The sequence below is a fragment of the Loxodonta africana genome, chromosome 5, assembly GCF_030014295.1.
Source record: "Loxodonta africana isolate mLoxAfr1 chromosome 5, mLoxAfr1.hap2, whole genome shotgun sequence".
Classification (NCBI taxonomy): domain Eukaryota; kingdom Metazoa; phylum Chordata; class Mammalia; order Proboscidea; family Elephantidae; genus Loxodonta; species Loxodonta africana.
Window position 1 is genome coordinate 28,402,232 of NC_087346.1, and position 22,989 is coordinate 28,425,220.

Here is a 22,989-nt window from a genome sequence, read left to right on the forward strand (position 1 = left end):
CACTTAAAGAAAAAAAAAAATCTTACCACTCTTCCAAGGTCCAAACCCTCCCCGGAACCACACCAGAGGAAAATAAATGATCGAGGTGCTGCAATCTCATCAATTTCTAACTTCATAATCTAGAAAAAACCAACACAATACCGCATAAAGTCTTTTGTTACCCATTCATTCTGAATCCAAAAGAACCTTCATTATAATTTATTAGGATCCTCAGTATATGTGTTCTTCAAATATGCTCACTTTAATTAGGATTCTTCAAATATTCTCACTTTAATTACCCACCAAAAAACCTAGGATTCTTCAAATATGCTCACTTTAATTAGGAAATATAATGGAAAATAAATTTTATCCTTAAAGTTTCTTGATTCTAGCGGTGCTTTCATCTACTATATCCAAACAACACACATGCACACACGTATACATATATATACATACAGTCGCTCTAATATGGAGTTTATAGGAAAACATTCATAGAATTATGAAATTTTATAGGAAAGCTTAAGAGATATTCAAAAGCAACTTACTACTATTTACAAAAAAAAGAATAAGATGAAATGACCCCAAAGTTACAGTGACATTAAGATGAAACATGGCAGTGTTTATTCTAGATAAAATAAGTCAATGTGCACATTTTATTAAAGTAACTATTGAAGTCTGCAATACAAAAAAAGTGATCTATAATTTTGTTTGCCTTGTATGTGTTGAATGTGTCACATTTAAAAGAAGTTATTCAATAATTAACTTTCGAAATTTTGGAAATACCACATTTTCCTACAAATAACTGCAGAAACAACCATTTTACATGACATTCTTTTCTTTTTTTCCTAGTTTCTTTAAAAGTTAAGTTTCAGAGATCATGGTTCAGGCAAGAATTTATTAGTTTCATTTATTAAGAAAATTTTAACTTCTACTTAGATAACAGATACATGTTAAGTTATAATCATATCTCTAATGTACGTGGGCAGAAACAAAGTATTTGATAGTAATAATGAAAATAACTACAATATTTATAAACCTATTCAGCTTTACACTTATGACTTTTTCTTAAGTCTTCAGATTTCTCTGTTCATCTAATATTTTCACAGTATGCTAATCATCATTTTATCAACTATAAGAATATGAACATATGTATGAATGTACATATGTATATATTCCTACACACATTTGTGATATAGCTAAGACGAGTGGTGGCATGCATCAGAGAAGAGCAATAAGCAAATCAATTATCCTCTACTGCAATTCTAAAAGTTAAGTGTTGGTATTTTAAATAAGTGCTTATGTCTTTAACCAAAACACACTGCCCACCACTGACTCTGTGAAAAATAATACACGTAAAACCCAAATACTTTTCTTATTTATTTATTATATTAACTACACTGACACTTTGTTTTGGTAGTATCATATAAAGGAGTCCTAGCAACACAATGATTAAGCACTCAGCTGCTAACTGAAAAGCTGGCAATTCAAACCCACCAGCCACTCCTCAAGAGAAAAGACCTGATGATCTACTCCTATAAAGATATCAGCCTAGGAAACCCAACGGGGCAGTTCTACTCTGTCCTACAGGGCTGCTATGAATCAGAATTAACTCTACAGCACACAACAACAACCAGCCAGAGCTTAAGTTCACTGAAATTAAACTTAAATCAAGGGTTTGCCTATAAAATGGAAATTCCTTTATTTCAAAAACTCTCTTAGTTTGCTTGTTATATATAACTGAAGCACTTGTGCCTTTACTGATCAAACCTCACAAACAGACTGGCCATAGAAAATAAAGTTCCACCTAACTACTAATGAAAGACATAATGAGATTCACTTTTATAAATTTTCTTTTCTTTTGGCCAAACTGACAAAGATTTTTAATATTAATAGTCAATATTAATGAGGAGATTGTAAACCTGACATTCTTCAACACTCCTAGAAGAAATGTTTCTTCTTTAATAATTTATTTTTGTTGTTGAGGAAATGTAAATTTATATAACCTATCTGGAAAGCTTCTCAGCGATAAACATCATTAGGTCTTTAACTTTAAGCCTTGTGAATACCATATTCTGTACATTTTTGTGAATTTTCAACATTAAGCACAGGTTACATTTATAATCAGGAAATAAGAAAAATTTTTTAAAGCAATAAAAACATAAAGGCACAAGGGATACAGAAGCCCATAGGAAAAGCTTCATGGAGGAGGAATTAGAGGTTACTCTTGAAAAGCAAATATTTTTATTATTAACAGTAATTATCATTAACTCAGAAAGGACATACAAGGATCCAAAGCCATTTCCTATGAAACACTAGTTTCAGTCTTTTTCTGTCTCTACCTCTCTTCTGCACACGACACTCCTGATTACTCTCTCCTTGAAATTCCCTATTCCCTTGGCTTCCATGACATTCTTACTCTCCTGGTTCTCCTCATAGTTCTCTGATCCATTCTTTACATCCCTTTTACACCTTCTCCTTTAAATGTAAATGTTTCCTGAGGCATTATTGTCAATCCACATTTTATCTCAATTGAGACACTATCCCAGGACAGACTCACTTAATTCTCAAGGATTTAATGCATAAATCATTCCAACAGACCAAATCTGTCTGCCCTTTGAGCTTCTTATTCCTATTATCTTCTCCACTTGAAAGTCTTACATATACTTCAAACAACATATCCAACATTATCTAATTCCTCTAATCCTGCTATTGTATTCACTCTCTCCGTTAGAGATTACTCTATACCCCTTAATCCAAGATAGAAACCTTTCAGTCATCTTTAACTCCTCCCCTCATCCCAATCACTAAGTCTTACAAAATATTATCTCCTAAACTCATTGAATTTATCGACTTCTTTCTATTCCTAATGCCATCAAAAGTAAGGTACCTTCAGTTCATATCTAGGCTATCACAACAGTCTGCTCTCCTTTCTTCAGACTTCTCTGTCTCTAGTCCAGCCTCCACACAGCAATTTGACCATGTCACTAAACCGGTAAAAGCCCTTCAAGGGCTCCGTAATGCCTTCAGGTTAGAAGTCCAAGCTCCCATAATGACATCATCTCAAAAAGTCCCAATCTCTGTTCCAACAACACTAACCTACAGATAGACCTTCCCTACCCACAAACCAGATAGTGCTTTTTTTTTTTTTTTGCCTCCATCCTTTCTGTTCTTGCTAGTCCTTCTGCTTAGAATGCCTTTCTCATACTTTTCATATGGCCAATTCCAACTAATGATTTATACTGTTCACATGTTGCCTGCTCTATGTTCACGTGTCCCACTTCCCTTGGCTTGGTCAATTGTGCTCATCACATTATAATTATCTCTATTATCAACCCAACAAAACTATAATGTAATTATCAGTTAAGGGTCAATGTTCATCCCATTAATCTGTGCTCATTAAGGGCAAGTACAAAGTCTTACCCATCTTTGAATGCCTAGTAAGTTGCGTAGTACGGAATCATTACTGAACAATTATTTATTTTTGTTACCAATCAGTGCAAAGGGATACCTTAGGTAACTAATTGAAGTCATCAGCTTGCTTAATTTTATTATTTGAGAAAAACATAACTTTATCACAACAATAACATTATACTGAAATTATGTGTTTATGTATCCTTTTGATCCACTATACTGTAAGCTCCTTCAAGAGATGGGATCATGTTACATATATGTTATACTCTAATGTTTACTGAAACTAGCAAAATGAGTTATAATCATTCTATTTTAGACTTTCTAGCATACACCAAAAGACTTTAAGTCTGAGATTGTGAGTCTTCAGCCTACTCACTCACTACCTGTTCAATTTTTGCCTGAAAAAGAAGAATCAGATAATGTAGTATCTGTCAATGTACCCTGGACATTCAGCAACAGTATACATTATCAGTCAATCTTTATGATCCCTACAAAGCAGGGATGATATTTATAATCAAATGAATAAACAAATATTCATTTCACAAAAATAAATAATTCATTACAATATAGAAAGTTTCACCATACATCATCCCAAGTCCAGCATTTTTCATTAGCAGTGATGCCAGTCTCTCTATAATATTCTTCTAAGGGGGGTTCCAGGAGAATCACATCAAATTTGGGTGTCAGCTCTCTGATGTCAAAAGCTTCTATATCTGCTTGTAAGTACCTATTTGGTTCAAGTATTAAAAATGTGTAAGAGATTTTCAAATACCTTATAGACAGTAATGAAATAAACCACTTAAATGTTAATAAACACTATTTACAAAGTAGTAATGAGCTAATTACTAAATGCCTTTTTATGGAAGGGTGTCTTTCTTTAGCACAGAATAGACAGTAAACCATCTCTAGGACAAGGAAATAACTACACTACAAAGTAAAATCATATTCCACATATACATCTAGAATATATACTTCTCTCATTTTTACACTGTAAGTTTTAAAAATTTTCCCCTAAAAAACAGTTCCTAAATATGGACTTAATTTTCTTTTATTAGTATGCATTGGTAAAACTGTTTATACCAATAGTCTTTTGAGGCTACCTAATACAAATTATTACTAGCTCTTACTGAAAGGCTACTTGCACAAGAGCATGAAAGAATTTTAAAACTAAAATATTTAAAACGAAAAAGTATTTTAAAAAATAAGATGAATATTAGAGTCTGCTAAAATTTTTATGGCTCTTCTAATCATTACCAGAATACATTTACTCAAACAATTAAATGTACAAAACATTCAAAGTAAGCTAATTGTGGAACAAACATTCTCCATTTCAAAGACGGTACACGTTTCTGAGGAAAAAAATAATTTTTTACCAAAGGCTAAAATGAATTATCATTTTCTAAAATTTGAAGAATAGTTATGTCTGAATGTTGAGATATAATTAATTTTTATTTTCTTTTGCTTCATTTAAGTTTTATAAACTTTCTACACTAAACAAATTACTTTGAGAGGAAAAAAATTTAAAAAGACGTCTTAAGAAAATTATCACGAACACAACAAAACATGAATGATTTTTTAAGAAAAAATACTTAGACACTTTAAGAAAATTATCCATAAAGCTAGAAAAAAATGAGAACCTACTGTGTATTCAGCATTATCGTTTCAATTAACATTTTATTACAAAGAAGAAATAGAATATATTAATCCTATATGTGTTGAAATGTGTTTTAAAAGAAAAGATTATGAGATACACAGATTGATACTTTACGCCTAAATTAAGAACAAAAATAAACCAATAAAAACACTTACATAGGAGGGGTGTTAGATTTAGCTATTAACTCATCTTTCAGCCTGATGAGCTCCCTTAGTTTAGGGTATTCTTCAAATCTATCAGCTAAACCTGAGGGAAAATATCAATGAATTCAAAGGTTATGAGCCCTCTCAGGAAAACAAAGCAAACCAAGCAATATACGTGTCATTTTAACCTTACTTTTTTTACAGCTAATTTTGAGTACTTTAAAACATTTCAAATACATATTTCTTACCTAATAACCCTAACTCCACCTGCAGGTAAATACCTAGATATTCTAAAGCCATTTGAATCATGAAACCATTTAATTTCTCATATTTACTAAATTAAACAATCTGCTCATTGCAGCAAATTTTTATTTTTTTTTATTCTCAGGAGAAGAAAAAAAAAACAATTGCCTTTCTATTGTGCTCTTTTCCCTCTTTCTTTTAGCTAAAAGAAATTCTCTCTGCTAAAGAATGTAATGATTGTTAATTAATTTTTACTTAATTTCTTGGGCAGTTATCTGAAACAAAACAAATGAGCATTTCTTTTCTATTTTATGATTAGGAAAAGGAAAAGACAGAATAGCCGAGGTTGGAAAAATATTGCGGATGATCTTCAATTAACTGGCTACCCTATGGACACAATCCCCAAACAAGTCAAGAAAACCAAAAAAACCAAACCCGTTGCCACTGATTTGATTCCGACTCATAGCGACCCCATAGGACAGAGTAGAACTGCCCCATAGGCACCAAGGAGCACCTGGCGGATTCGAACTGCCAACCTCTTGGTTGGCATCCATAGCTCTTAAGCACTATGATGCCGGTGTTTCCAAACAGGTCAAGAATCGAGTTAAGGCCCTGATGGTAATTAGCTCTAACCTCATTCACTGATTCCTAATCAAAACTGTACTACGAACACTAAGAAAAGTTGCTTCTTTAATTAGATTTTCTACAACATCGATATTTAGAGTTTTAAAGATCTCACATCTTCACCTTATTATAAACCAAATCTTCAATATATTTTCAGGTTTAGGATCTTGAGAAAAGTCTACAAGTTCCACAAAGGGTACTAAAAACAGGAGGCTCATTTTTCCCGTGTCCTCAAAAATATTTTGTATCTTTGACGCTCTGAAGAGGTTTTAGGTAAAACAGCATAATGTCAGCTGAAACAACTGTAAGGGGAGGAAGACCAAAGATCCCTAAGAGCTCTTAGTGCTTTTTCCCCCACACGGGAAGCATATTCATACGAATAAAAATTATGTAAATTTAAGTTGAAAACTAAATATATTAATAACTTTAATATCAAAAAGTGAAAGCTTATAAATTAAACTAAAAATAAAACCTGTTTGAAGATTTGACTATAGTTATGCTTCAATCACAGTAGAGTCAGCTTTTACTCATCCATAAAACAGAAGGTACAACCTTTTCCTCAGTATATAATAATTTTGTAAGTACTTTTTTTTTTCTTCTGCCCTTAGGGAAGCAAGTATCTTAAAAGCAGAAAGGTTTATATAAAAGTTTGGCTATACAATTTATCACTTTGTTCATGAAAACATTAAAATTAGCTTTTCTTTAAGAATAATGTTGTTTATAAGCAGCAAAAGAAAAATAATTAAATTGGGTTACATCAAAATTAAAATCTTTTGTGCTACAAACAATACTGTAATCAAGAAAGAAAAAAGACAACTCACAGAATGGGAGGAAATACTTGCAGATCATGTCTGATAAGAAACTTGTACCCAAAAACATATAAAAATACTCTTACAATTACAAAAAGATAAATAACCATTTTTAAAAAAGGCAAAAGGTTTGGACATTTCTCCAAAGAAGATACACCTACTCTTCATTACTATCTCTTATCTGCTATTTCGCATTTACAATAGTAAAATATCTACTATCTGACTATTTTGCATATTAACGATGTACATCTGGCAGTAACCCTTTCATGACCAGTGGGGCATACTGTGCCCATCTACATTTCCTGCCTCTTGGGTCCAGCAGCACGTGTGTCCCACATAATTATTTTGTGATCTGATGTGGTCATCCTTCGTTTTCATGTAACACAAACTTTCATATAACGACCTGGTCTTTGGAACATAACCATGTTGGTAAGTGAGGAATGGGTGTATATAAATGGCCAATAAGTACATGAAAAGATGCTCAACATCATTAATCACCAGGAACCTACAAATCAAAACCATATAAGTTACCACTTCACACCCACTATGATGGTGTTATGGATTGAATTGTGTCCTCCAAAAATATATGCTGTGAATCCTAACCTCTATACCTGTGGGTCGGATGCTCCAACCCACCAGCCGTTCCAGGGGAGAAAGATGTGGGAGTCTGTTTCCATTAAGATTAAACCAAAAACCAAACCTACTGTTGTCAAGTTGATTTCGACTCACAGTGACCCTACAGGATAGAACAGAACTGCCCCACAGGGCTTGCAGGGTTGTAAATCTTTACAGAAGCATTAAAAAAAAATGATGGAGAAAAATGTCGAACAAAATTATAACACAAAAAAAGACCAAATTTACTGGTCTGACAGGGACTGGAGAAATCCCAGAGTATGGCTCCCAGACACCTTTTAACTCAGTAATAAGTCACTCCTGAGGTTCACCCTTCAGCCAAAGATTAGACAGACCCATAAAACTAAACAAAATTAAATGGGCACACCAGCCCAGGGGCAAGGATGAGAAGGCAGGAGGGGACAGGAAAGCTGGTAACAGGGAACCCAAGGTCAAGAAGGGAGAGTGTTGACATGTTGTGGGGTTGGCAACCAATGTCACAAAACAATACGTGTATTGTTTAGTGAGCAACTAATTTGCTCTGTAAGCCTTCATCTAAAGTACAATTAAAAAAAGGGATAATCACACAACCAAACTGAAGCCAAAAAGAAAAAAGGACAGAGGAAGAAAAAGGGAAAGGGAAGAGGAAAGAAGGGAATGGGGAAAAAAAAAATAAGAGTAACATTTCTTGATAGGTGTGCTGTTGGCGCAATAGTTAAGTGCTTAGCTTCTAACCAAAGATGGACAATTTGAACCCATCCAGCAGCTCCATCAGAGAAAGACCTGGCGGTTTGCTCCTATAAAGATTAAAAAAAAAACAGTGCCTATAAAGATTACAGCCCAGAAAACCCTAATGGGGCAGTTCTACTCTATCACATGGGTTGTTATGAGTTGGAATAGACTCAACAGCACCCAACAAAACAATGCCTGATGGAAAATGAAGGTGTACTGAAAGCACTGAGAACAGAAAAATGGAAGCCAAGCTGGGAAAAATCATTTTGTTAGAGATAATATAGAAAATGAATAAATTACGCTCATGTAATCAACAGTTAGCTATAGCCCCAAGAAATCCAACATACCTACATCCCTGATGAAATTCTGAGGTCTATGTCCAGTGTCTACAAAATGTTGACAGTAATCATTATGGGGATTTAAGCTCTGTGTCCCCTAAAGAAAAAGTCAAAATTAATTAAAATTACATTAATAGCATGCAGATACGCTCTCTGTACTTTGTTTTTATTACAAAGTCATACAAAATGTATGCAAATAGATTAAAAAGTACTATTTGAAAAAACAACAAAAATGATAGGGTTACTCTTCAGGAGCTACAGACATTCATACACCATTAAAACCAAGCCTGTTGCTGTTGAGTCGATTCTGATTCACAGAGACTCTAAAGGACAGAGCAAAACTGCCCCATAGGGTTTCCGGGGCTATAAATTTTTACGGAAGCAGACATCACATCTTTCTCCTGCAGAGTGGCTTGTGGGCTCAAACTACTGGGCTTTTGGTTAGCAGATGAGTGCTTTAACCACTGTGCCACCAGTGCTCCTTTTAATACACCTTTACTTCATCCTACAATGCCAAATCAGAAGACTATTTCATGAATAACTTCAAGTGATCTGAAAACTGAAAAAAAGTCTTAAAAATAAGTAGGTTTTTAAAATCCTTTCAGGCACAAAGCTTAAATGTGAGGCGTTATAAGGTCTGGAAATTTTTTATTTACCTTAAGAAAAGTACTGGAATCTTTGTAAATCTCTTCTTCATATGGCAAATTCTCCTCCTCCTGTTGCATTTCCAGTTCATCCTTGGGAAAAAGAAGATCAAGTAGACATATTACATACAGGGGCCACTTCTCTAATTTTGACATTTCCGTCAATTATGATTCAGTCTAAATACTGTATTTCCCTAGGATATAAAAATGTTTCAACTTACCATTGAAATATTTGCTTTCTAATCATTAGGTCTAACTAGCTGGTTATTTGTACTATAAAGTAAAACTTGCCTCTTCAGTATCTTCAATAATAAGTAGTTGCCTGAAACTACTACTGTTTAGTTGACTGAACTGCCTAAACTTAACTCATATGTGATACTACAATAACAGAATTTAGCTCCAATAATGAAAGATATGACCGCCATGGGCAAATTTTATTTCTATTGAACCACATTCTAAATTGAACCATATGAAACTGCTGTTAAAAGTCAAAAATGTTAGAATATCACCACTTTCATATGGTTTAACCTAACAGAATTACAAACATATAAATTACATACTAAGCCAAACCAAACTCGTTGCCACTAGTCGATTCCAACTCATAACAACCCTCTTGGACAGAAGAGAACTGCCCCATAGAGTTTGCAAGGAGTGCCTGGTAGATTCGAACTGCCGACCTTTCAGTTAGCAGCCATAGCTCTTAACCACTACACCACCAGGGTTTCCATTAGCATGTATCAAAAGGCACAGCACACACACAGGAGAGTATTAACGATATTTTATTTCCTAATGATTTGAAATTCCCAGAGATTTACTGAAACTATGTACTCGCTCATTTACTAAATATAATTGTACAATTAAAAAAATGGGAGATGGATATTTTTCCTCCTTAATACTTTCTTTTTTTCAATTAAAAAAAATTTCAGTCTGCAATTACAAGTACATAAATTGGGTATTTTCTTGGGTCTCTTTCAGAAATAGTTCTACGTTCTTGTCTAACCTAGAGTTCTCAAAATGTTTTAATTGTACTATACTGTTAACAATAACAAAACTCAAAAAGACAGTATCGTAGCCTCTTGAAATCTGACCCAATTACCCAGCTTTTCTGGTATACCTACCTCCTCACATATTCTTTAAGAATATCACTGCCTAATGATTACCAGGCATTGTGCCAAGTGTTATAAATATATAATCTGATTTAATCCACACAATATTTGAGTTAAGATGAGGAAACTGAATATGAAGATTTTAAGTTAACTGATAACACATACACTACTGACAATTATTGTAGCACATTTTAAAATTCAGCTTTCCCTCAAATTTGTTTTCCTGAATAAGAATCTATTGTTGTAAGGATTTATTTTTTTTCTTGACCATAAAATTGCTCCATTCTCTACTTGCCTTATAGTCTTCCACTTTGTCTTCATCTGTTTCTCCTTCATCTAGGTACTTACGCTTTGTATTTGGAGCAGAGGTATCGTACGAAGCCCTGAAAATTGAAACTAAAGTATCACACACACAATATATTCTATACAAGAAGTATATACCTTAACAAAATATTACTAAATAACAGGTTATAAAAACAGAAGAGGGCAAATTTGTATTGTTGTTGCTGTTGCGTGCCATCGAGTTGGTTCTTGATAAGACAGTCCATATTTACCTGGTTTACAAAGCATCCAAAAAGTCAAATAACCTGTTTAACTGATAATTTTATTTTTATGAGAAAACAAATTAACAAAATAAATTGTTATAAGAGATGTATTGCAAAAAGAAACTTTTCTATTATACAGCAATCTAATCTCTCTTGAGCACACTGATGATCAAAATAACCAGAATACTGCAAAATCTTGAAATGCTTTCTGAACTATCAAATGAATACCACTTTTATGATCAAGTAAATTTGCTCTTATAAAAATCTTTAAAATATAATTATTTATTAAACGAAACCCACTGCCGTCGAGTTGATTCCGACTCAGAGCAACCCTATAGGACAGAGTAGAACTGCCCCATAGAGTTTCCAAGGAGCGCCTGGCGGACTCGAACTGCTGACCTTTTGGTTAGCAGCCATAGCTCTTAACCACTATGCCACCAGGTTTATTGTATATATACTAATTCTCAGTTTAGCATTCTATTTTGTAACTACTTTATAAATGGAAACTTTACTTAGAAAATCTTTAATAACTCATGAATTAGCAATAAAAACCAAGGCTTTTGAAATCTTTATTTTGGTGCTTTTTATAACAAAGCACTTATCTAGGGTTATTTGTTTATTAAAACAATGAACCTTTCGCAATATTAGTATGTCACTAATTTCAAAATTTTTTTTTTCAACTGACCTGCAAGTTTCCCTTGTTTCAGCAATTTCTCTCTGCTCGTCTTTACTATTCAACACAGCACCAATGCTGTCAGCACTTTCAGCTCCCAACTGAGAAAAGGCAAAAATCCAAGATCAGATCACACTGCAGTGGACAGTCTTTCCAGCCATTTACAAGCAGCATTTAATACGTTGTTGTTAAGTGCCATCAAGGCAATTTTCAACTTATACTGACCCTATGTGACAGAATGGAAATGGCCCATAGTTTTCCAGGGAGAAGATCGCCAGGCCTTTATCTGGCACAGCCACTGGGTGGGTTCAAACTGTCAACTGTTGTATCACCAAGTAGTAAGAAAACAAATCTCTAACGATCACAGCAAACCAATGGATTAGCTTGCAAGACATACTGGAAATACTCTGCAACAAAACCATGTTAGTTAAGAAGGATTGCAACAGCTATAAAAGCATTTATGCTTTCAATTTGTGTGAGATTAAGACACTTAATTTTAATCTAATTTCTACTTCTAAATAATAAAACACAATTTAGTAAAAATAGCAGCAATAACAAAAAAAGCAGAACGTTTATAGTGTGGCAGGTACCATGTTGAACACTCTGCGTGCATCAGATATGCAATACCCAAAAACCAAACCTACTGCCTGCCATCCAGTTGATTGTAATTCATAGCGACCCTAGCGGGCAGAGTAGAGCTGCCCCTGCCCCACAGGGTTTCCAAGGCTGTAAATCTTTACAGAAGCAGGCCACCACATCTTTCTCTGGTGGGGTGGCTAGTGGGTTTAAACTGCTGACCTTTCAGTTAGCAGTCTCGTGCTCTAACCACTGGACCACCAGGGCTCCTAGTTATGTAATAATGCCTTATTTATCCCACAGTCTATTCAGTTTTATTCAAGCTGGCTCTTTATAATGATTACAGGCACAATATTGAGCTTTACTAATACCTTAAAAAAAAAATCATGTAAATTTGAGTTAGCAGTTGCAGGAATTTTGCAAAATACGACAAATATAAACAAATTAGTGGTTGAGATGAGGCTGGCTGAGTGGGACTGGTTCATGGAAAGCTTTAAAAGCCAGACCAAGAAGTACAGAATGCAATTTATAGGCCATGAGGAACCATTAATATTTTTAAGTGCATAAAGGGCATAAGGAAATCTGCATTAAATTGCCCCTTTAGCTTAGGAAAGGCAAAAAGGTGTAGTAAAGTGTAACAGAACATTAAGGTACACCCTTGATCTTATACAATTACCTACTGCCCTTTTAGTCTACCCACTTGATACCACTCCCCTCAGCTTTCTCCAGTGATAAATCTCTTCCAACATATCAACCGTTCCTGAAACACCAACTACTCCATAATATTTTCTTGATTCTTTTTAGTCGAGAATATACATGTATTCCCAAAGTTGGAATGCTTTCTAACCTTCTTTCCATGACTGACTCTTCTCTTTTCATATCTCAGATAAGTACAAGTTTTTTCCACAAAGAGTTCTTCTGTAAACACCCCATACAGGTGGCCCCCTTCCGCTGCCTTTCTTCCTTACTTGCTTAACACTTACTACAACTTTAGATGATTTTCTTTTACTTATTTTCTCTCTCTCTATATATATTTTTATTTAATAAAGACTATTAAATAACTACCAAAAGTTCTGGAAACCCCGTTGGCATAGTAGTTAACAGCTGTGGCTGCTAACCAAAAGGTTGGCAGTTCGAATCCACCAGGTACTCCTTGGAAACCCTATGGGGCAGTTCTTCTCTGTCCTATAGGGTCGCTATGAGTTGGAGTCGACTTGACGGCAACGGGTTTGGTTTTTTTTGTTGTTGTTGTTATCACAACTTGCAATTATTTTATCGGTTTACTTTTGTTTACTTCTCCTCACTGTAATATAAACTCTCTGAGGGGAAGAATCCTATCTGCCTTGTTAATATCTACATGTTCAGCAGCTAGTACAATGCCTGACTCGTTGTGCTAAATGCGCTGAATGAATGAATGAATGAGATTTCCTACTAATTACAGGTAGGCCTAAGCCACGACACAATGTATTACAGGAGAAATGCTTTAAATAAAAATTCTGCCTACATATGTAATTGTCTTTTCATGAAACAACATTTAAAAAAAAAAAAATTGTAGAGTGCCCATATCAAGTTAATAAAAAAAATCCCACTGCCGTTGAGTTGAATTCGACCCATAGCAACCCTACAGGACAGAGCAGAACTGCCCCATAGGGTTTCCAAGGAGCGCCTGGTGGATGTGAACTGCCAACCTTTTGGTTAGCAGCTGTATCACTTAACCAAGTCAATAACAGATTTTCCATTATGTTGGTGGCACTGAATAGATTTATCTGAGGAATTCTAACAATTTGATAACTTCCTAAGGCATATTTAATTTTTGGAAACAGAGTTACTTCTCAGGACCACGTATGCTGTTTGAAGTTAAATAAACAAAAGGCACAAATTGGTGGTGGTAGCATCAGTTGTTATTATCATGGTCCAGGCCTACTTTTTGCCTCTAAAGGCTTCACTAAGCAGACAAAAGTGAATCAAGCAAATCATACACATGTTGTGCTCTAGTCTGATATTTCATCACTCAACAAATGTTTATTAAAATCTTGCTTTGTGAAAGAAACAATCCTGGGTGGGAAGAGGTTACTCAACAGGAGTTACATACAGACTTTGTACTCAAACTATTATAGTCTATGTGACAATCCACAAGTGCAAACGGTTAAGTGCTCGACTACTAACCAAAAGGTTGGTGGTTAGAACCCACCTAGAGGCACCTCATAAGACAGGCTTGGCGATCTGCTTCCAAAAGGTCACAACCTTGAAAACCCTATGGAGTTCTACTCTGCATACATGAAGTCACCATGAGTCGGAATCAACTCAATGACAACAAACAACAAAAACAGGACAATTCACACAATATGTAGTAGTGGACTCGACAGTGAGGTACAATGAAAGCTCAAAGGAAGAAGAGCCTAAGCCAGGGAGATCAGAATAGGTTCCAACATCAAATTCTAACCTAACTGGGCCATGGAGGATGGATAGAATTCAGAAGGCAGGTAAGAAAAAGACTTTAAAAATAATAATACTAAAGCATATAGTGCACAAATCAAGTTCTGGAGAATAATAAAAGCAATCTATCTTGTTCATACAGAGAAAACTAGGCAAAAGACACTCTGTAATTTGTTGGTAAAGTGGAAGTTTGTCACTGATTATAGTGGAGGCAGCTAGGTGTACTGGAAAGAGCCTGGCAAGGCCTAAATTAAAATCCCAGCTCTCACATTTACCAGCTTTGGGGCCTTGGGCAAGTAACAATTTTTTTTTTTTGGGGGGGGGCTCTATTTTCTTCATCTATAAAATTCAGATAACATCTGACTTGTAGGATTGAAGACATATAAGTACACAGCTTAGCAGAGAGTCTGACACATAGCTGGAGGGGATTTAATACAGCTGCCATTATAAAACTGTAGTACTATGTAAGTTCTTTGTGGGTAGGGACTATTATTCATAGCTGAATTGCGAAGGCCTACTAGAGCTCCTGGAACATAGTTAAAGCACTAACAAATTGTTCTATGAATGTATTTTGAGCCAAATCTTCTAGAGATTTGAATTCAAAACTGAGGAGTAAAAACTACTGGTGGCAACAAAGATCTACTGAACATTTTGCAGACAATTATGATTAAAAAAGTAGGGAAAAAGAAGGCTTAGAAAGGATGCCTCATTTGTTCAGGATGGTACAGGACAGGACTAGATCTGATTCCAAATAACATGCTAAATACCATATCATATGTCTTTTCATCAGCTTTTAAAAGACAGGTTTCAGACTTCTTGTAGCTAAAACCAAAATTTACTATTGAAAAATAACAGCAAGACACCTCATTTTACCCATCACTTTTACTAATCTGAACAGCAGAATGGAAAACAAACCCTCTGATTTTACATAAAGGTAGCACCATCTGTATTTTCTGCAGGGTCATTATGAGTCGTAATCGACTCGATAGCAAAAGGTTTGGTTTTTGGTATACTCTACTCATCAGCAAGATTAGTATGGTCTTATGTACTAATGTACTCACACACAAGAAGCAGTGAAGGAGAGTGGTTTAGAAGGTAAGCTTTGGAGAGACAAACCTGGTTTCAAATTCTTGGCCCAGCTATGAGTGAGTCGGGGCAAAATTACTTGACCTCTGGAGCCTCTGTTCTGTTCTCTGATAAGTGAAGAGAATAATACTACCTATTTCATTGGGCTGTTTTGACTGACAGAGAGTAAAAATTTAAATACTATTTTTTTATGGGTGATGATGACGCTACTATACGTTGCTCAGTGGCCTGAAATACACAAAATGTAGAATCTAATGTTTACACTTAGGCTCCTTTCAATATAGTCTTTAAAGTAGATACCCCCGTCCCAAAATACACCCATTTCACAATGAAGCCACAATCTCAGGATTTAGGTGTTGATTCCGAGAAAAAAACAAGACAAAGAAGAGCACTTAAAAAAAATTAGCAAAGCGATATTTAAGGAATAAGTCACTTTTCATTGCATCAACTGTGATAACTTATTTACAAAAACCAAAGCTTTATATCCCCACTATCAAGCACAGTGCCAGAAGCTTGGAAGGCATTCGATAGATGTTGCTGAAGATCAATCGTGGCGTCTAGTTTAACATTACTACACACACAGCGGCTGGAATGGGAAAAAAATTCGGGGCACAGCAGGGGTTGAGAGAACAAGGGGAGATCCAAGGGTCAGGGTCTCCGGATCAGGAATGATCGGACAAGGTGAGCGCTGACAGGACGAAGGGCAGGGGAGGGGGAGAGGGCGGCCGCGCACGCGCATTCGCGAACCCTCCCCGCATTGGCCACCCCGGGCGCGGACCTGCTGCGCGAGGAGCTGTCGCCGTAGCTTCTGCCGCTCCCGGATCTCCTGCAAGCGGCTGTCCATATCCCAACTCCTGTTTTCCACTACCCTAAAAACTTGCCAATGCGTAGATTAACCCCCGCCCAATCTTTCTTCCAAGTCTATGGAACACAAAATTCGCCAGGGACTTCAGGCGGGCGGGTAACCCCTAGCCTTTTCTTCAAAGGGCTTTCCGGCTCGGCCGGAATTGGCTCCGTTGTACCCGGAAGTCCCGCCTACAATTTGACGCTACTTGGAAGGGGCCCAATGAGGGACGGGGCACTGGGGGAGGGGTCTCGGAAGCCTGATAGGCGCTGTGAGCAGCGATGTCAGGTCCCGTCTCTGGTGTCTCTCTTGGTATATCCACGCCTCTTCCGATGTGAGCTCTTTTGTTGCTTCTCTTTTCCGTTAGTTCCCCAGTTACTTTTAAAACTTGTTGCATGTAGTATCTGCTTTTTTACTGAGAGAGCAGACTCCGGCCATATTGCCTTGAACCTTTTCCTATTACTAGCTGGGTGACCTTGGCTGGTTAGTCACCTCCGTAAATCTGTTTTTTTCGTTTGTAAAATGGGAGTAAATAAGAGTGCCAGCCTCATGGAGTCGTTGTGAAGACTGAAATAATGAACAGTTTGTATAAATAGTAAGGAGGCGCAGAGCGCTATAGAAGTGTTTATTATTATTAAGGTTGTTGTTTTTTACTTTTCCCTTCTGTCAGTGCTCTGCATACCTCACTGTTGTTGTTAGGTGCCGTCGAGTCGGTTCCGACTCATAGCGACCTTATGCGCAACGGAACGAAACACTGCCCAGTCCTGTGCCATCCTGACAATTGTTGTTATGCTCGAGCTCATTGTTGCAGCCACTGTGTCAATCCACCTCCTTGAGGGTCTTCCCCTTTTCCGCTGACCCTGTACTCTGCGAAGCATGATGTGCTTCTCCAGGGACTGATCCCTCCTGACAACATGTCCGAAGTATGTAAGAGGCAGTCTCGCCCTCCTTGCCTCTGAGGAGCATTCTGGCCACACTTCTTCCAAGACAGATTTGTTCATTCTTTTGGGAGTCCACGGTATATTCAATATTCTTCGCCAACACCACAATTCGAAGGTGTGAATTCTTCTTCGGTCTTCTTTATTCATTGTACAGCTTTCACATGCATATGATGCGATTGAAAATACCATGGCTTGGGTCAGGTGCACCTTAGTCTTCAAGGTGACATCTTTGCTTTTCAACAGTTTAAAGAGGTCCTTTGCAGCAGATTTGCCCAATGCAATGCGTCTTTTGATTCCTTGACTGCTGCTTCCATGGCTGTTGGTTGTGGATCCAAGTAAAATGAAATCCTTGACAACTTCAATCTTTTCTCTGTTTATTATGATGTTGTTCATTGTTCCAGTTGTGAGGATTTTTGTTTTCTTCATGTTGACGTGCAATCCAAACTGAAGGCTGTGGTCTTTGATCTTCATTAGTAAGTGCTTCAAGTCCTCTTCACTTTCAGCAAGCAAGGTTGTGTCCGCTGCATAACGCAGGTTGTTAATGAGTCTTTCTCCTATCCTGATGCCCTGTTCTTCATATAGTCCGACTTCTCGGATTATTTGCTCAGCATACAGATTGAATAGGTATGGTGAAAGAATACAACCCTGATGCACACCTTTCCTGACTGTAAACCAATCAGTATCCCCTTCTTCTGTACAAACAACAGCCTCTTGATCTATGTAAAGGTTCCTCATGAGCACAATTAAGTGTTCTGGAATTCCCATTCTTCACAGTGTTATCCATAGTTTGTTATGATCCACACAGTCTAATGCCTTTGCATAGTCAAGAAAACACAGGTAAACATCTTCTGGTATTCTCTGCTTTCAGCCAGGATCCATCTGACATCAGCAATGATATCCCTGGTTCCACACCCTGTTCTGAAACCGGCCTGAATTTCTGGCAGTTTCCTGTCGATATACTGCTGTAGCCATTTTTGAATGATCTTTATCAAAATTTTGCTTGCATGGGATATTAATGATATTGTTCTATAATTTCCACATTCGGTTGGATCACCTTTCTTGGGAATAGGCATAAATTTGGATCTCTTCCAGTCAGTTGGCCAGAAAGCTGTCTTCCATATTTCTTGGCATAGACGAGTGAGCACCTCCAGCACTGCATCTATTTGTTGAAACATCTCAATTGATATTCCTTCAATTCCTGGAGCCTTGTTTTTCGCCAATGCCTTCAGAGCAGCTTGGACTTCTTCCTTCAGTACCTTCGGTTCCTGATCATATACCACCTCTTGAAATGGTTGAACATCAACTAATTCTTTTTGGTATAATGACTCTGTGTATTCCTTCCATCTTCTGTTGATGCTCCCTGCGTTGTTTAATATTTTCCCCACAGAATCCTTCACTATTGCAACTCGAGGCTTGAATTTTTATTTCAGTTCTTTCAACTTGAGAAACGCCGAGCGTGTTCTTCCCTTTTGGTTTTCCATCTCCAGCTCTTTGCACATGTCAGTATAACACTTTGTCTTCTCGAGCCGCCCTTTGAAATCTTCTGTTCATTCTTTTACTTCATCAATTCTTCCTTTTGCTTTAGCTGCTCGACGTTCGAGGGCAAGTTTCACTAGCTCTTGAGATATTGCCTGTTGTTATCATAATGCACTTTATGGATTCTTCTCTTTAGAAAAGAGGGGTTGGCGATTGTACAGTGTGCCTTGGTTTGTGTCCTAGATAAGACCCCTTTTTCTGCCTTGCATTTATCTTAGCAGAAAATAACCCTGGGATATGGAAATAAATACCCTGGTGGGGAGGGGAGGTGATTCTTCTCTCTTAGGAAGGCAGCAAAGACCAAAGTCTTACTAAAAACTTTAACATTGTTATTCACCACGTTTGTCATTTTGTTCCAAACTCAAGTGGCCAAGGTGGTTTAGGCATCCTGTTGCCTCAAGTTTAATTGGAACTTGTGGCAAGTACTTGCCAAAATAAATAACAAAGTTTATTCTTTGAGAGTGGATTTAGTTTTTTCAAATAATGATAAATCTTCCAGATCAAAACCAGGTGAGTCAGGCTAGGCCCAAAGTGGGCAATATTAGATTCTAGTAATTTATCACGCATTTCATGTGTTTTTTAAAAAATTAGCTTTAAAAGGAAATTTCAAAAGCGGAGCTCTAAAAATTCCTTGAGTAATGGGAACTATTCTATAAAAGATAATATGTGTGTAGGAGCCCTGGTGGTGCAGTGGTTAAGCACTCACTGCTCTGCAAGAGAAAGATGCGGCAGTCTGCTTTGGTAAAAATTTACAACCTTGAAAACTGTATGGAACAGTTCTGCTCTGTCCTATAGGGTCATAATGAGTAGGAATCCCCTCAGCGGTGGTGGGTTTGGATTTTTTTTTTAATTTGTATCTATGACTTAAAGTATGTTTCTTTAAAATTCCATTGTACTACTTTGCATGCCAGTCATTTAAGTTGGGTACTGATTTCAGCTATTTATCAATGATGGGAATAGGAATTTTCACTAAAATACTTATTTGATGTTTATTGACATTTTACATGGCAGGTACTTTGATAGGTATTAGAGTCAAAGACTGAAGACCAAGTAAGTCAAATTCTGCTTTCTGATGATGGTGGGCTAGGAATCTACAAACTACATTTTTCAGACTTCTTTGTCAGATGGCTTCCAATAAAATTCTGCCAAGAGGAAGCACAGATGGAGATAAGAAGATGGAAGGTGGGGAGAAGCTATTGTTCTTCACTTCTTTTCCTGCTTCTGGCATCCCTGGAAGTGGCTGTCACTTCTTACAGAGTTGCAGAACCAGTTGCTACTTCTCCTCCTTGGCTGTCCTGTCTTTCCTGAATCAACTCAATGGTAACCTTTGGTTTTGTTTTGGGGTTTTTTATACCCCCAGTAGTGAGTGTGCTCTTGGGCTCTGATAATATCACCCCTTCCCTCTGTTTCACCAGTTTTAGCACTAGTAGCCACTTCCTGCAGTCAAAAATGTATGGTTTAATCTCACCTTCCCCTTTTTGTTTTTTTAGCCTTCAAAAACAAACCAAACCAGTTGCAGTGGAATGATTCTGACTCAGGACAACCTCATGTGTGTTAGAGGAGAGCTGTGCTCCATAGGGATTAGTATGGCTGTTTTTTCAGAAGTAGATTGCAATGCCTTTCTTCTAAAGCCTCTGGATGGACTTGAACCACCAACCTTTCAGTTAGCAGTGAGTCCATTAACCATTTGTACCACCCAGGAACTGTCTAGCCTTCAACACCTGTGTAACCAATTCTCCATAGTAAATGTTGTCTGTTTCAAATACTTTAAATGACTTCTGTTTTCCTGACTGGACCCTGGGCTGATAAAGATGTAAATGTGTACTATTACATAGTATTTACAAAGCCACCAGAATCCAGCAGTGATGGGACAGGCACTCTAACCGTTTTCCTGAGGATGAGGATGTAACTCTGAGATTTGTTTCACATCCTCTGAATTTTAAAATGCCAGACTAATGGCTCTAAACTTTTTTATTTTTCCACATCAGCACACTTGAAGAGTACTGTACATGGCTATCAATAGCATCTGCTCATCATGGTAACATAAGGGCCACTAGGGAGTGTGCGTGTGGGGTGGAGGGGAAGTAAGGTAGGAGTGAGAAGAAAGTTGGAAAAACAGCACATATAATTCATACTTTTTGAGGAGGCAGTTTCACTTCTAGGTACTAATTTAAGGAAGTAATTAAGAGCTTCATATAACAATTCGTTTTCCCACAAGCGTTCCTTGAGAATAACTACCCCAAACCTATATATCAGATTACCTATTACACAGCTTCCTAGGATGTTCTCCAGAATTTTAAACTTAACATGGATAAAACTTATATTCATAATCCATAATCCACCACCAACCTCTCTAAAAAAAAATCAATTTGAGCGTTTCCTCCTGTTTCAGAGACTAGCATCAATATCCATCCATTTTCCAAAATAAAGAAGCATTCCACCTTTCAGTTTCCATATCTGCTGTATAGCTGTAGCTCTGCTCCTGGCTCTCACTGCCCACCCCTTCATTCTACAACCACACACCTGTGGATGATCTGTAACCCTATCCATATCCTAATTGACCTCCCATTTCCAGTCTCGTTCTTCCTAGACATTTATGGAAAATGATAATTTTATCATCTCAAACTCTGCTCAAAATTGTTTTATGTTTCCCCAATGTCTAGGGCAGTACTGGGCAATAGAACTTTCTATGATGATAAAAATGTTCTATCTGGGCTAAGCTACGTGGTAACCACTAACCACATGTGTCTTCTGAGCACTTGAAATGTGGCCAGGGCACCGAAGGAACCAAATTTTTAATTTAATTTAAATTTAATTAGCCATATATGGCAAAAAAAAAAAAAAAAAAAAAAAACCCCATTGCTGTTGAGTTGATTCTGACTCATAGTGACCCTAGCTACCATATTGGGCAGCACAGGTCTAGGCCCAAGGAATAAAATTCTAAACCACTTACCTTTTTTTTTTTAAATTTTGCTATATATGTAAGAAATGCTCCCCTACTTTTGATGCGTTATCAGAAGGGAACAATCCCATGTATAGTACTCTTCGGGTGTGCTGACGTGGAAAAAATGTTTAGAACGACTAGTCTGGTGTTTTAAAATTCAGTGACTGGAAAACAAACTTCAGAAGGGAGAGGGACATCATATTTGGTAAAGGGTCAGTAAAAAAGAGGAAGACCCGCAATGAAAGGATTGACACAGTGGCAGCAACAATGGGCTCAAATATAGCAACATTGTGAGGATGACACAGGACTGGGCAATATTTGGTTCTGTTATACATGGGGTCGCTATGAGTCAGAACCTACTTTATGGCATCTAACAACAAAAGTATGACATTAAGCTTACCATTTTAACCATTTTTGAGTGTACAATTCAGTGGTGTTAAGTACATTTACAATGTTGTGTCACCATTACTACTATCTAGTTCCAGATCTTTTTTAATTACCCCAAACAGAAATTCTATAGCCATTAATAACTCTTCATTACCCCATGCTCATGATAACCTCTATTTTACTTTCTGTCTCTACGCATTTGTCTATTCTAAAGCGGAATCATACAACGTTCGTCATTCTGTGTCTGGCCTATTTTACTTAGCATAATGTCTTCAAGGTCCATTTATGTTGTAACATGCATCAGATCTTCTTTTCTTTGTATGTCTATATAATATTCCATTGTATGTGTCATGGATTGAATTGTGTCCCCCCAAAATATGAGTCAACTTGGTTATGCCATGATTTCCAGTATTGTGTTGTTGTCCTCCATTTTGTGATTGTAATTTTATGTTAAAGAGGATTAGGGTGGGATTCTAACACCCTTACCCAGGTCACATCCCTTATCCAATGTAAAAGGAGTTTCCCTGGGGTGTGGCCTACATGCACCACCTTTTATCTCTCAAGAGATAAAAAGGAAAGGGAAGCGAGCAGAGGGGGGACCTCATACCACCAAGAAACCAGTGCCAGGAGCACAGTGCATCCTTTGGACCCAAGGTCCCTGTGCAGAGAAGCTCCTAGACCAGGGGAAGATTGATGAGAAGATCAACAGAGAGAGAAAGCCTTTCC

General features: G+C 37.0%; 1 protein-coding gene and 1 long non-coding RNA gene across 2 annotated transcripts in view; one reads left to right on the top strand and one right to left on the bottom strand.

Moving 5' to 3' along the window:
* The window catches only part of METTL14 (methyltransferase 14, N6-adenosine-methyltransferase non-catalytic subunit), a 29,246-nt gene extending 12,304 nt beyond the window's left edge, over positions 1-16,942 (bottom strand). The window contains exons 1-8 of the mRNA XM_003410415.4: positions 16,390-16,942; positions 11,526-11,614; positions 10,591-10,678; positions 9,202-9,282; positions 8,555-8,642; positions 5,200-5,290; positions 3,976-4,117; positions 27-119 (exon numbers count right to left, since the gene is read on the bottom strand). Coding sequence (XP_003410463.1) covers positions 27-119; positions 3,976-4,117; positions 5,200-5,290; positions 8,555-8,642; positions 9,202-9,282; positions 10,591-10,678; positions 11,526-11,614; positions 16,390-16,455 — 738 coding nt within the window. The 5' untranslated portion in view covers positions 16,456-16,942. The remainder of the gene's footprint in view (positions 1-26; positions 120-3,975; positions 4,118-5,199; positions 5,291-8,554; positions 8,643-9,201; positions 9,283-10,590; positions 10,679-11,525; positions 11,615-16,389) is intronic.
* On the top strand, positions 16,571-22,531 carry LOC135231419 (uncharacterized). Its single transcript, XR_010322030.1, has 2 exons — positions 16,571-20,252; positions 20,423-22,531. It is a non-coding gene; the product is annotated as an uncharacterized LOC135231419 (long non-coding RNA).
* Positions 22,532-22,989: the final 458 nt, after the last annotated feature.